This window comes from Alexandromys fortis, unplaced genomic scaffold, assembly GCF_014885135.2.
Source record: "Alexandromys fortis isolate MF-2015 unplaced genomic scaffold, M_Fortis_MF-2015_v1.1 scaffold_205, whole genome shotgun sequence".
Lineage (NCBI taxonomy): Eukaryota > Metazoa > Chordata > Mammalia > Rodentia > Cricetidae > Alexandromys > Alexandromys fortis.
The window spans coordinates 1,670,247-1,683,479 of record NW_026068107.1 but is presented as its reverse complement, the minus strand read 5'-3'; the positions used below and the strand labels follow the sequence as shown (position 1 = coordinate 1,683,479).

Here is a 13,233-nt window from a genome sequence, read left to right as displayed (position 1 = left end):
TGGAGATCTTCAGCTGCTGCTAGGTAACATGAATTATACCAGCAAACACTCCAATATAACACTCCGAAACAAAAGACTGCAAGGTGCATGGTTGCTCAATATTTTCAAATGACACTTACCTTAAAACGCAAGTGTAGAATCCGCTGTCTTGTGCCTCAGCTGAGTGAAACCATATGGAGTCGTCCTCTTTGCTCATTCTGACCTCTGAAAAGATGATAGGCTCTTCCAGATCGCCTTTGTTTTTGTACCACATGAGCCTGAGCCCAGTACTCTGGGCCATGCTATAGTTGGTGCGAATATAACTGTAGAAAAGGGCACATTTCACTCTGACAGGTTCGCCTGCCAAAGCCATGTATGTCTTGAGATCCACTGACCAGTCAATGCAGCCATCCACTGAAAGAAAACAAGACAAGACATGAGATGCAGGGAACGTCATTCATAATAACAGCAAGAGAAGTAATCGCTGCCATCATGCACAGGGCACATCTGTGAGTCAGAGCTTTATTGAGACGACTTTAGCCAATCCTCCCAGGGGCTATATTCGAATCCCTAGCATATTACTCAGACGTTAGCAAGCAAAGCTGCTGCACTAAGTCTGTGTCCTTAGGTATTTATTTCCCTATCATCCCCAGCAACTTTTAGGTAGAGATTTGCTAGGTAAGCTCCTCCCCAAGGCTCTCTAGCAAGTCACACATGCCTATATGGTAGCCTCAGAGCTTCCCAGCCATGGCCTCCAGGTTCTCCCTCCAGGCGTCTGGCCTGCTAAGTAAATCGTTCCTATTAACCAGCAAACTTTTCCTCTATGAGATCGTATAAACCTAGACTGCTAGCATGATGCTGACATGGCAGTTTCAGATTTCAGATCATTCGGACTGATTTTTTTTTTTTTTTTGGCAGAAATCTTATAAAAGAAGTATGTCTAAGAGATCCCTGCCCAGACCAGGCCAGTCCTGGAATTAACATTTGTATGCATACTTTCCAGATGATAACACTGAGATTGAGAAGACTTACTCAAGGACACAGAGCTAAGAAGTGGTAGGAAACCAGTCTCTGACCGGACACTCTATATATTCTTAACCCCTACCCTATACTATCTATACCTATAATTGTGACAACAGTCACTATGTTATTTACGTGCTGTTGAGAAAACAATGCTGAGGTTGGAAGCATTGGAAACTTAAAGTGATTACATGCTATTATATGAAATATATACATGACATATCCATAAAATGATATATATGTATATATGCATATATATGTATATATGTCATTTTCCATGGTATGACTTATTAAAATCACATATTTAAACATAGGTTGCTTTCTCTTTATACCCTTAGGCCTTTCTTGTTGCTCAGGTGTTAATTGCTCATGGGGATTTATTATATTAATGTCAGCTTTAATCAGATAATTATGAGTGGATAAAACTAATATTAAAGAAACACAGATACAGTAAAACTCCTTTTCCAGAAGCATTAGCAATAGATGTGAAAGATAATTTAGTATGTTATTCAATACAACTAGCATAGATATTATACTTCTGAATGCCTATCGTTTCTCAAAAATTCCATCAGGTGATTCTGTGTCCTTTTATATTACCTGATTATCCTTTATAAAGCATATTATAAAAATGTGTAAATATTTCCATTCTAAAATGATGTTTTGCTTATAATTCTGTAAGCTGGTCTGTTTCCTTTTTCAGATGTTGAGAACTCTGTAACCCGGTGTGTTTAATCCTTTAACCTCAGTTGACAGGAAGCTTAGAGCTAAATGTAATGCTCAAATATAATAACTATCATACTTCAAAGTTTCACTTTCCCTATATGAAGGGTTATTGAACTAGGGTTCAAGGGCACTCGAGGGAAAGGTGCTCTAATAGGCTTTAGATTGTTGGCAAAATAATGTGCCTATTCACATAGGCATACTTTTCTGGAGAGATTTTATACTACACTTCATTAGATTGTCAGAGGAGTCTATAGCCTAAGAACTCCATGGTTTCTTTTTCATAATTGTTGTGTGGTTTAGCAGGGCAAACCCATAGCCTTGTGCAAGTTAAGCAAGTATTCTGCTACTGAGTTACAACCTAAGCATGACTTCTCATCTTTTTCCAATGCCATTTTTCACTACTCTGCTTCAAATGGGCTTTTATGATGAACTCCTTGAGTAGTATGTGAAGTAGCAGAACAGTAATTGGTTTTGGATTAATGAATTTGACTTAGCAAAATTATCTCAAACTAAGTACTGTCCTGATAGGAAAAAGTTTGCTTTTTCATTTCCTTCCTTAACTCCTCCGGGTTCCTCCTTTAATCTGTCTGTTATGTAACTAGATCATTGCAAGTTCAAGCTACATTTCCAATCTTAGCAGGCTAGTTTTGCCTATAAACTATGGGGTATGGTTGATATTGAAGGTAATAAAAATGTTTGCTCTTGAGTCACAACATCCATGCCCAAGCTCAGTTTGAGACATTCAACCGCCATTAGAATTAGCTTTCTCACATAGGCCTTGAAAGCATACTGAGAATTCATTTCTTGTTGAGTACGATCTGAACCACATGCATTTGATTTAATAGACGTATGATCCCGTTGCTTCTTCTTCCCTTGTTTTGGGCAGCAGACAGTTAGTATTTATAAATAACAGAGTCAATAGTCAGAGAACAAAAATTCAGCAACTAGGGGAAAATACAACTTCTAAATATCATCCTTTTAGTTTTTTTTTTTACTTTCAATATTCGTAATACATGAGTGCACAATGACCTATTTTGGGAGGCCTGAAGGGGATTTCCCATAAGATAGACAAGGAATATGATGCCAGGAATTATGAAGGCCCACCTGAGTCCATATTTTTTTTCACCACAAAACACACTAGGAGAAATCGAATTAAGGCATTGTAGCTTTATATCTAAAGATCATTACACCACTACTGGATTCTAAAAAGGTGGTTTGATTTGTTTTTATTGAATTTCCATTCTTAGCTGCCTACCTGCAGGAAAAGAATGGGTGGCATAGGATAAAGTACATTTATTTTAGATTTGGTACTAGTGAAAACAACTAAAGACTATAGAGTGGAGTTCAAGGTCTATACAGTCAGGTGGAATGCTAGTATTAAGGGACCAACATCTTGGTGAAGTAGGAAGCACAGTGTGATGTCGGAGGATCACAAAAATGGAACAATGGGTAAAAGGTCACACATGACTGAATTTTCAAGTGCCACCAGGAGCTACAGGTGTACATTACATTGTTGCCACAAGAGATGGCAATTAAACCTCCAGAAGTGTTTGCATGCTGATCAGACATGCATGTTTGGCATACAGCTGAAGAGCTGCCTCTGTGGTGCAGCGGGCAAAGGTGGAAGCCATAGGCATGAAAGTGGCGTGGAGGACCTGTGTAGTTCACAGAGGAGGCTAGCCTGCCAGCCTGACCTCATCCACCCAGCATCCGGCCCACAGAACCATCCAGACCTATTCTATTCACAATTCCAGTGGCGGCTCTGTAAGCAGAGCCCCCCCCCCACACACACAGGGTTTCGACGAAAAGTGTTTTCCATATAGACAGGATTCTCTCACAAGTGATCCCATAATGGGGTCTCTCTGATTCATTACAAGTGTGAACAGGCACGCCACAGGCAGGGAAAAACTGCTTTCCCCCAAAGGTTGAAATTCTGCAGTTGGTGAATTGTATTACAGAAAAATACCTGGAAATATAAAAGGGTGTCTCCTTAGTGTCTCATCGCTACCACCTTGATTCTGATCTCTAAAAGGTTCACAAATTATTACTCTTGATTTAGTCTTCTTGGCAGAAAACACTTTGATAGTTAAGCTTTCCAAAAACAATTACAATGGAACAAAGAAAGCCACTAAAAAAAAAATTTCAGAGCTGTATTTTAAATCATTTTTATTCCAATCTGTAAAAACGGGAAAACGGGTATGTAATTGAGGATCTTGGCATGAAGATTCAAAACAGGGGGCAAGCAGACTGTATATATGGACACTGTGACTTCCATGCAGTGTATTTTGTCACTTCTACGAGTGAAAACAAGTGAAGTCGCTAGCAATATACCCTGAATGACACCAGCAAAACTGTTTAGCCTCTTTAGAACTAAGTTTCTCACTGCCATACCTACCTTCCTTAAAAACATGGCCTGGTGGGAAATGTATGAATCCTTGTAAGAGGATATGACGACAACATTAATAGCTATCAATACAATTATGAAGGGGGGAAGAACACAGAGTGTTCTTACTTAAATTAGACTCCAGCAGCCATGTGCATTACAATTCTTTTATAGCTGTGGTGCGAAAATGGATATACAGCTGCACATATAATTGCCAATTCTGTATTTTTACCTCAAATTTGGAATTTGCCTCAAAATTCCCATTAAATAAAATGGTTCGTTGGTCCATGAGAAACTACGGAAACTCCAGACCCTTGGATAACTAGCTTTGGTGCAAACTATAGTTCCTAGCCTCCTGGTAACTCACTGCGTATGTTTAATACATATATTTTTTACCTGATTTTTTGAAAAGAGATATCAATTAACTCTATTCTCTTTATTTTTATCATCAGCCTTTGCTCTTTGTTCAAGAGGGTAGTAATTAGGGGCAATTCCATAAATTTCCACTAGAGGGAGAGCTGCCCAAGTCTTTGTGCAGCACTGAAGTTATCCCTGCCCACTTTCTCGAACTAAGGATTTGCTAAGAGGTCCAGCACTGTGCACTGGTTGTTGGGGAAGAATCACAGCACAGCTATGAGGATGCACAGCTGTGATGATAGCGGTAGCCAAAACTTAGGGATGCCGCAGAAGTTTTACTCAAAAGGGAGAAAGGAGAGTATACACAGATCAAGTGAGGAGAGGTGGAAACACAGGGATAAGGGCAAGAGAAGTCAATCAAGCTCTTAACCTTAGAATAAGTAAACACTATACTAGATGTTTATATGTTTTTCAAAGTCGTTTCTTGTGGTTTTTGTTTTGATTTTTGTTTTTTTTTTTCTTCTCTGATTTTATTCTCATGTGACTCAAGAAAAAAAAGAATTGAATATTCCCATTTTACTAATAAGAAAGCAAAAAGCTCAGAGAATATAAAGTAACTTGTTCAAGGTCATTCAAGGTGAAATGATAGTAGACACCACCTCCAAAATGCCCCCACCCTGAATGTCATAAAGTAGACTCCAGAGCTTTGGCTCTGAAAGTCTGTGTTTCATACTCTTTCATTTATATTCTTCCTCCTTGTAGCTCACAAATCCAGTAGAAAATTAAATTCTGCTTGACAGCCTCTAAATTATCATGTGTATGCCCCAGAGTCCATGCCTGTCCAGTAGAGTAGACCTTTAAAGCTGAGTCATAGTCTATGCCTGCAGAAACACTACATGAATAACAGCTATCAAGTAATATATGCCAATTATTCAACTATAAATTACACAGTGCTTACAAAGGAATGAATTATTAATAATCTATTATATCATGTTCCTTTCTAGGATGAGGTCAAAACCTCAGGGAAATGGTATCTAACCCCTATCAATGGATTTTGAATTAATTATCTAGAGATTATCAGGCAAGTTTTACCATTATAATTAAGTCATAGGGGTGTGTACTTAGCTTAACAGCTGTACTAATAAAATACTTATTAATACAATTCATGACCCTCACTCTTAGAATTTTAATGTGAGAATTATATGTATTCTGTTTCTATCTTGGGCCACTCTGACCCCTAAAACAAAGTTTATTTTTATTTATATTCATCAGAGTTGACTCTGTCTCATGTGGTCATTTCTCCAGAACAAGCAAATCAAATGCTCTAAGACGTGATTGAATTGTGCATTTATTGCTAGATCTGTGCCTATTTGCCTCTAGCCTAGACTTGTGGATAGATCTGTTCATCATTTCTTTTTAAATACATTTCTGTCTGGGAAAAAGAAATACCGACTTTCAAATTTTATCTGTACTGCAATATCTACCAATCGAAAGAGGATTTCCTGTTACAGCTCTATAAATGCAATGAATGATCACTGCCTGTGTTTTTGAAAGCATCTTTACATTTTTTTATGAACTGGATTATATGTTCAACTTCCATGTTTTTACCCCCTACTATTCATCAATGGGAAAGTTCTGCTGAAATAAAGTCCTTCATCTCGTTTCAACCTAGTCATTATGCTTAATAATGGGCTGGCAACTATTTTAATTTCCCTGTCATTACAAGATCTGTGTGATGCTTTGTCAGGATCATCTTTTTTATTTTATCTGATGGGGAGCCTCCATGGTATTGTGGAAGTGAAATCACACTGCATCATTACAACCAACTCTTCAACTCGTGGTTCCCTGAGGCCTGATGAGTTCCTGAGGAATGGTCAGTAAGTAGCCGGAACCTCTTCTCAGATGCAGTAATGCTAATGCTGGAATGAGCCAGTAAAACATCCGTGGGAGGCAGGATATCAGCACTGCCCACCAGCCCCTCTGCCAGGCTTGCTACTGCCCACTTAAATCCAGAATATTTGGCAGAAAGCTGCTTTCCTGTGCCAGTTCAGCCCCGCCTCCCATAATCAATCATTCATGGTCATCTGAGCCAAAAATGTTGGGAGCCATCCATGAATCTTTTCTTTCCTTCCCACCAACTTTTCCCAAATCGTTTCTTCCATAATATATTAAGCCTTGCCATTTCTGATGTAACTCAAGTATCTCCCCATGTCTTTACTCCCATACATATTGAAGTATAGGACATCATACTCACGTGGCTTAGTATAATATTCTTCCCTTATTGGATTGATTTAAATTGAGATACTTTTATACACTATGGTATACAACTGATATTTTTATATTTGTGTCTACTGTTAAATGATTAATCTTTTAACTCATGTACTTCCCAATTTTGTGATAAGAACATTTAAGACCTACCCTCAAAAATGTTCGTCTTTGTACTGTTAATAACTAAAGTTATTAAGCTATAAAATAGACCTCTTAGGCTTAATCACCCGTTTATCTGAGACATTCCACCCTTCAACCAACATTTCTTGTCCTCCTCTCTCTGCCCCTTGTATTTATCATTCTAGGTTCTTTCATCAGGCCACTTTCTCTCATTTCACATATCAAGACACAACTGCTTTTCTGGGCCTTATTTCACTTAGCATATGTTTTCTCTATTTGCCAATGCTGTTTCAGATGACAAAATAATTCTATAAATCAGAACAACACTCCATCACACATACAGATTGCATGTTTTCTTGTTCCTTCATCTGCTGTCAGACACTGTTTGCTCTCTGTGCTTTAACTATAGTGAAAAATGTTTAAAAAATACACATGTGTGGATATATTGATCTATAATACCCAATATATTTAATATATGCTTTCCGCACAAATATCTCATTGATACGTCAGTCAAACATCTCTTGATCAAATACCTAAAAAATAACTTTATTTTTTATTTTTGAGGAATTTCCATTTTGTTTTTCCTAACTGTTGTATCAATTTACATAATTATCAATTGTGTGCAAGGGTCCTCTTTTCCCCACATTCTCGCCAGCTATTTGGTAACTTTTTCTTATAAATCTCATCTTAACATGTGTTTGATGATGTGTCATTGTGACTTTAATTTCCATTTGTCTGATGAATAGTGACATTGAGCATTACTTTATAAGCCTGTTAGTAATTTGCATGTCATCTTTTGTGACCTGTCTAATTCTCTTGTCCATTTTTAATTGGGATGTTGCTCTGAGTTGAGACCACACATATATTTTCATATATTAATTCCCTACCTGTTATACAGTTTACAAATGCTTTCTCCCATTCCATGGTTTGTCTTCATCATGTTGATTGTTCACATTGTAGATATTATTGTGATGTCTCTATTTTTGCTTTTGTTTTATGTGCTCTTGAATATTTCTTTTGTATTTCTTCTATTGTAGTCTTTCTAGATGACCTCCCAATGTTCCCATTCAGGTCTCTCAGACTCCCTGTCATTATTGGGCATTGAACAAGAAGCCTCCTCCCCGGTAGGCAAACAATCCACTAGTGAACTTTACCGCAGCCTCCAGTCTGATTTGGAAACTGTGAACATAATGAACATACTAAAGCAATGGTTCTCAACATTGATAAAGCCATGACCCTTTAATATAGCTCCCCTTGCTGTGGTGACTTCTAACCATGAAATTATTCCCATGCTACTTCATGCTACTATTAAGAATCATAATGTAGATACTGAGATATCTGCATTTTTTTTAACGGTTTAGGCTACCCTCGTGAAAGGGTTTTAGAGTACCAAAGGGATCGTAACCCACAGGTTGAGAACCGATGTTTCAAACCCATGGTCACAGCTTTTCACATCTAACCACTTTCAGAGAGTACCTATCTGCCCATCTGTAAGCCTGGCTTCCCTTGGTTCATTTGGGACTAACTATCTTTTCAGTTCCCCTGAATAACTTTTCATACACGCCACTCTTTAGTCAAATCTCACCATTGCCGGAGGAGGCCAAGCACATTTCTTTTCTTTTCTTAAGCTACGGCTATTCTTGCTGTGAAGAAACACCATGACCAAAAAGAAAGTTGGAAAGAAAGGGGCTTAATTTGGCTTACATGTCCACATTATCACTGAGGAACTTTAGGGCAGGAACCTGGAGGCAGAACTAATGCAGAGGCAATGGAGGAGTGCTGCTTGTTGGCTTGACCCTCCTGGCTTGTTCTGCCTGCTTTCATATATGCCCAGGACCACCTCGCCAGGGGTGGTCCCACCCACAGTGGCCTGGGCCCTCTCATGGCAATCATTAATCGAGACAGTGCACCACAGACTTGCTCACAGACCAATCTGCTGGGAGCATTTTCTCAATTGAGGCCCAGTTCTCTCTGATGAATTTGTCCTTCTGCTTCCTTATACTGCATTAGTATTTGCTCCTATCTATTGAGCTCACACATTCTCTAAGACACAACTTTAAAGTCCATGTCTATGAAACTGTACTTGAATATTTTATGTCTATTATTTCCTTGGTGGTACTCTTACCTAACGTGTTCATTTACATAGCTCCTTCCCAAGTGAATGATGTGTGTCCCAATTCATCTATATCTCTAGACAAAGGTTCATTGGTGCACCGAACATAGTAGGCACTTATTAAATCTTCAAGAGTTTAAAATCCTATAGCTCCTATAGCTGCCCCCTAACAAGAGTTATTTGAACTTCTTAGAAATACCATTAGCTTCCTCCTGCTGATCCTAAACTAGAGCATCAATGTCTTTAAACTCTAATAAGGATCTTTAAGTAAAGTAGAATAATCTCAATGTATAAAATGTGATCAAAATGATTTTGACATTAGAACACAGAAGAAGAAATGGGAATAATAAGACTATCTCTCTGCCATATCCCTGCTCCAGAACTCACTATCCCCAACTGAGTAAAATAACCACGTCTACATCCAGGCTCTTCCAAAAGAAGCCCAGTTCTATCAAAGTAGCAGCCTACCAGAGTCCAAGAAAGAAATTTCCTGCTCTAGGTAGAATTCTATCTTCTTACTCACTCAAAACTTATCCTATCTTGTGTAAGAGCACTTACACAAGTGACTTGCCTACTCAGCTCTTTATTGCTTGGAACCACACGCCATACTTTTATCCTTCCATGAATTTCTTCCGACAAATTCTTGCACTTCTTTGGGCTGCTAGAAATGGTTTCTTACAGCAGTTTTTATATGTCACTGTCATACTCCTTTTGGTTTGATATCTAGTTATCTATCTATTATCTATCTATCTATCTATGTATCTATCTATCTATCTATCTATGTATCTATCTATCTATCTATCTATCTATCTATCTATCTATCTATGGTATCTATCTATCATCCTATCTTTTTCAGTATCTTATCTCTACTCAGTACCTCCTGGACCAGATACTTAATAGCTCTTATTGAAAATACATTTATAGATATTCTCATTCCATGAGCCCTCACACAATTTAGTGCTGCCAGAACAAAGTACATGATTTACTAATTTCATCCTAGCTGGGAGTTAACCTCTAGATTATTGAAAAATCTCTCCTAAAATATCTGTATATACTTTCGCTCAGAGTTTAGAAAAATATGAGGAGAATGACATCTTTGTGGCTTAACTGAGTATTTGTCATGTCATTGAGGTCATCACCCTGAACTTTAAAGCCAAGGTTGGAAAAATAGCACAGAGATTACTGGATAACAGAAAGCTTGGGTTTTATCTCCATCTGCCTCTTTATTGAGATATCTAAATTGAAGAAAGTTAGTTTCTATGCTTAAAAGAAATAAAGACATTGAACTAAATAGGCTCTAACCCAACATCAAAAAACATGAATTGTCAGATTACTCGAGATCCATGGTCAAGAAGGTTACATACTCAATTGGCACAGCTGCCTGATGCTCTCTTTTTAATGTCTGCACTCAGTTTCAATATTATGAAAAACTAAACTTAATAATATTAAAAACTCAAATTAATAATTAATAATGTTCACCCACTTTCAGCACCTCTATTTTATTAATGGAATAAACCATTGCCAACATAGTTAATGTTCCCTTAATCCAGAGCACACAGATCCATATTCATCTTAAACATCTGCTAGGTGAACAATCACTACTTACCTAACGTGTAGAAATATATATATATATATGAGAGAAACTTGGAAAATAGCGATTAAAATCATGTCTTAAAAGATAAATATAGGACAATCAACTTAGGTCTCCAGTATGTTTGCAGATGTACACAGGCCTATGAGAATACTCGACAGCACTTGGCACACAATGACAAGTGAGACATTACTATCACCATGTCTGGTACTCATGCTCATCTAAATTCTATATCTATTTTGCCCAAATCCATCTCTTCCCGAGGTATGTATCTCCTCAAATTCTTTATCTCTGGACAGCAGCAACTTTAGGAATGATGGAAGTTTGGATGAGTGATCTTGAACAAACTAGGGAAGGAAATCCTGGCAGAAGAGAGAAGGCAAAGTGACAGTTTTCAGTGACTTTGAGAATGTAGTGCATTGCAAGAATATTCAGAGAAAGTCCATAGCCTAAGAGGAGGATGAGGCTCGTGGAGCTAGTCATCCTAGGATGCTTGAGTCTGGCAGTGTGGATTATTGAGAGGTCTGCCTCCCAGAGGATCTGTTCTGCTTGCAGTAAGGAGAGTGGCAGGAATGGAGCTGAAGGGGATTCGAATATGAAATGAGTCTTTGGAGTTTGATGTTCTGGGGAAAGTCTCTTTCCTCCAGCAAATAACATTTGTGTCCCTTTCATAGGGTCATTGTCACAGCTAGATGATGGATATATGCCAAGCACTTATAACAAACAGAAAATAATATCTAGTTAGCACTCATATATTAGTTGTATGAATAGCTGTAATCACGGTAGCAATATCAAATACTATTTGATTCATAACTGTATCAGTAACAATTCTTATCAGTACTAAAATTTATGATTATATTAACTAATATTAACTTTTCCATATCATCAATATTAGGAATAATATTAGTTATTAACTAAAATATTAGTTAATATTACAAATGATAATTTATACTATTGAAAATAGTATATTATAACAGCTGTGATAATTCAGTTTACATTTGCAAGAATAAATGAACTTATTATCCTAAAAATAACTCCATAATATGTTATAAATATTTTCATATACTTGATTGTAATTTGTTTCCCATTATCATCATATTTGCACACTCCTTCCCAGCTGACACCAACAATGGATTCAAAGACTCTCTCCCTTTGTTTTATAACTCTTTAGATGTTGTCCTTATTAACAACCTGCATATAAACTTTTCACGACAAAGAAGCAGCTGTGACTACATACATTTTTTTTTATCTCTTATGACATTGATTCTGATATGATGAAATAATCATGAAATGAGAACTGAGTTAGACACCTTACTGGTGTCTTATGGCTTTCAAAGCTAATCTTGCTGGCTTTCATAACTGCCTAAAATCATTACAATTGCTAGGCAGAACAAGCAGAACCTACCCCATCCCATCATAGCCATATCCATTGTGTTTTTTTAAGAGCAACTGAAACCCTTTGCGACCAAAGGAATTTACCTGACTTCACTTCACTTATGTTACCTTTTAGGGTCTTTGGGAATCAGCAGGTTCTTGTTTGTTTGGCTTTTCTTTTTATATTCTGAGTTGTAATGTCTTATACTTGAAGAGGAACAACAAACATCCTACAGAGATCACACACACACACACACACACACACACACACACACACGCATGCATGCATATCAAGAGATTTCTTTATCTGACTAACCTGTTACCTCTATGATGAGACTAGGCGTATTTAGATTGAAAGAGAAAATGGGGGGAGCAAAAGTGTAGATGTACTTGGCTATTACATGGTCTTTAGTGTTTACTAAATTATGTGTTAACAAGGGCTGCTATGACAGTTATATCTTGCTAACTGAAAGGACAGACAACTGTCTGTGTTTTGATCTGACTTTCTCATCTGTAAAATGGAGATGTTAGTCCAGTTTACTATATGGGTCTGTTGTAACTATCAAGGAAGGAGATCTGAAGTGAGGGATCATTCATTAAATTATAACAACAGGTCAGATATCATGACGGTAGGTGGCTGTGACAACTCGTTTTATGTTCCAACTTGATTAAGGCACTAATCAGTCATTCTGTCAATCTTTATTCTGGGTGTTTTTTTAAAGGTGCTTTTGGAAGAGACTGGCATCTGAATCAGTTGACTGAGTAAAATGGATTGCCATCTTTAATGTGGCTTTGTTTGGTCTCATCCAATTAGCCTAAACAGAACACACACACACACACACACACACACACACACACACACACACACACACACACAGTCTGAGTACAAGAGGATTTCTTCTGCCTGACTACCTTAGAATCAGGATATCAGTTTATTTCTTGCCTTTGGACCTTAAATGAAACATGGGCTGTTTCTGTGTCTAGAGACTGCTGACTTTCAAGATAAAATTTATACCATAAGTCATCCTTGGTCTCTACTTTGCTGACTGCAGATCCCATAAACTTACAAGCCTCCATAACCACATAAGCCACTTGTAAAATAAATGTCCTTATCTCTCTTGATATCTGTCATCTCTACCTGTCAATCTGTTAGATATATCTAACAGATTATTATTTCTCTAAATAACAGTGATACACAGTGCCTAATAAACTTCAACTCACTTAATCCTTATCAAATTCCAAGCACAAAACATCATAAGTTCTATATTTGGATTATGACACTGAAGCTCACACCAATAAAATCAT

General features: G+C 37.4%; 1 protein-coding gene across 1 annotated transcript in view; it reads right to left on the bottom strand.

The window, feature by feature from the left end:
* Il1rapl2 (interleukin 1 receptor accessory protein like 2) overlaps positions 1-13,233 on the bottom strand; it is a 634,164-nt gene that overhangs the window by 606,838 nt on the left and 14,093 nt on the right. Inside the window, exon 2 of the mRNA XM_050124199.1 lies at positions 120-393. Within this exon, the coding sequence (XP_049980156.1) occupies positions 120-393 (274 nt within the window). The remainder of the gene's footprint in view (positions 1-119; positions 394-13,233) is intronic.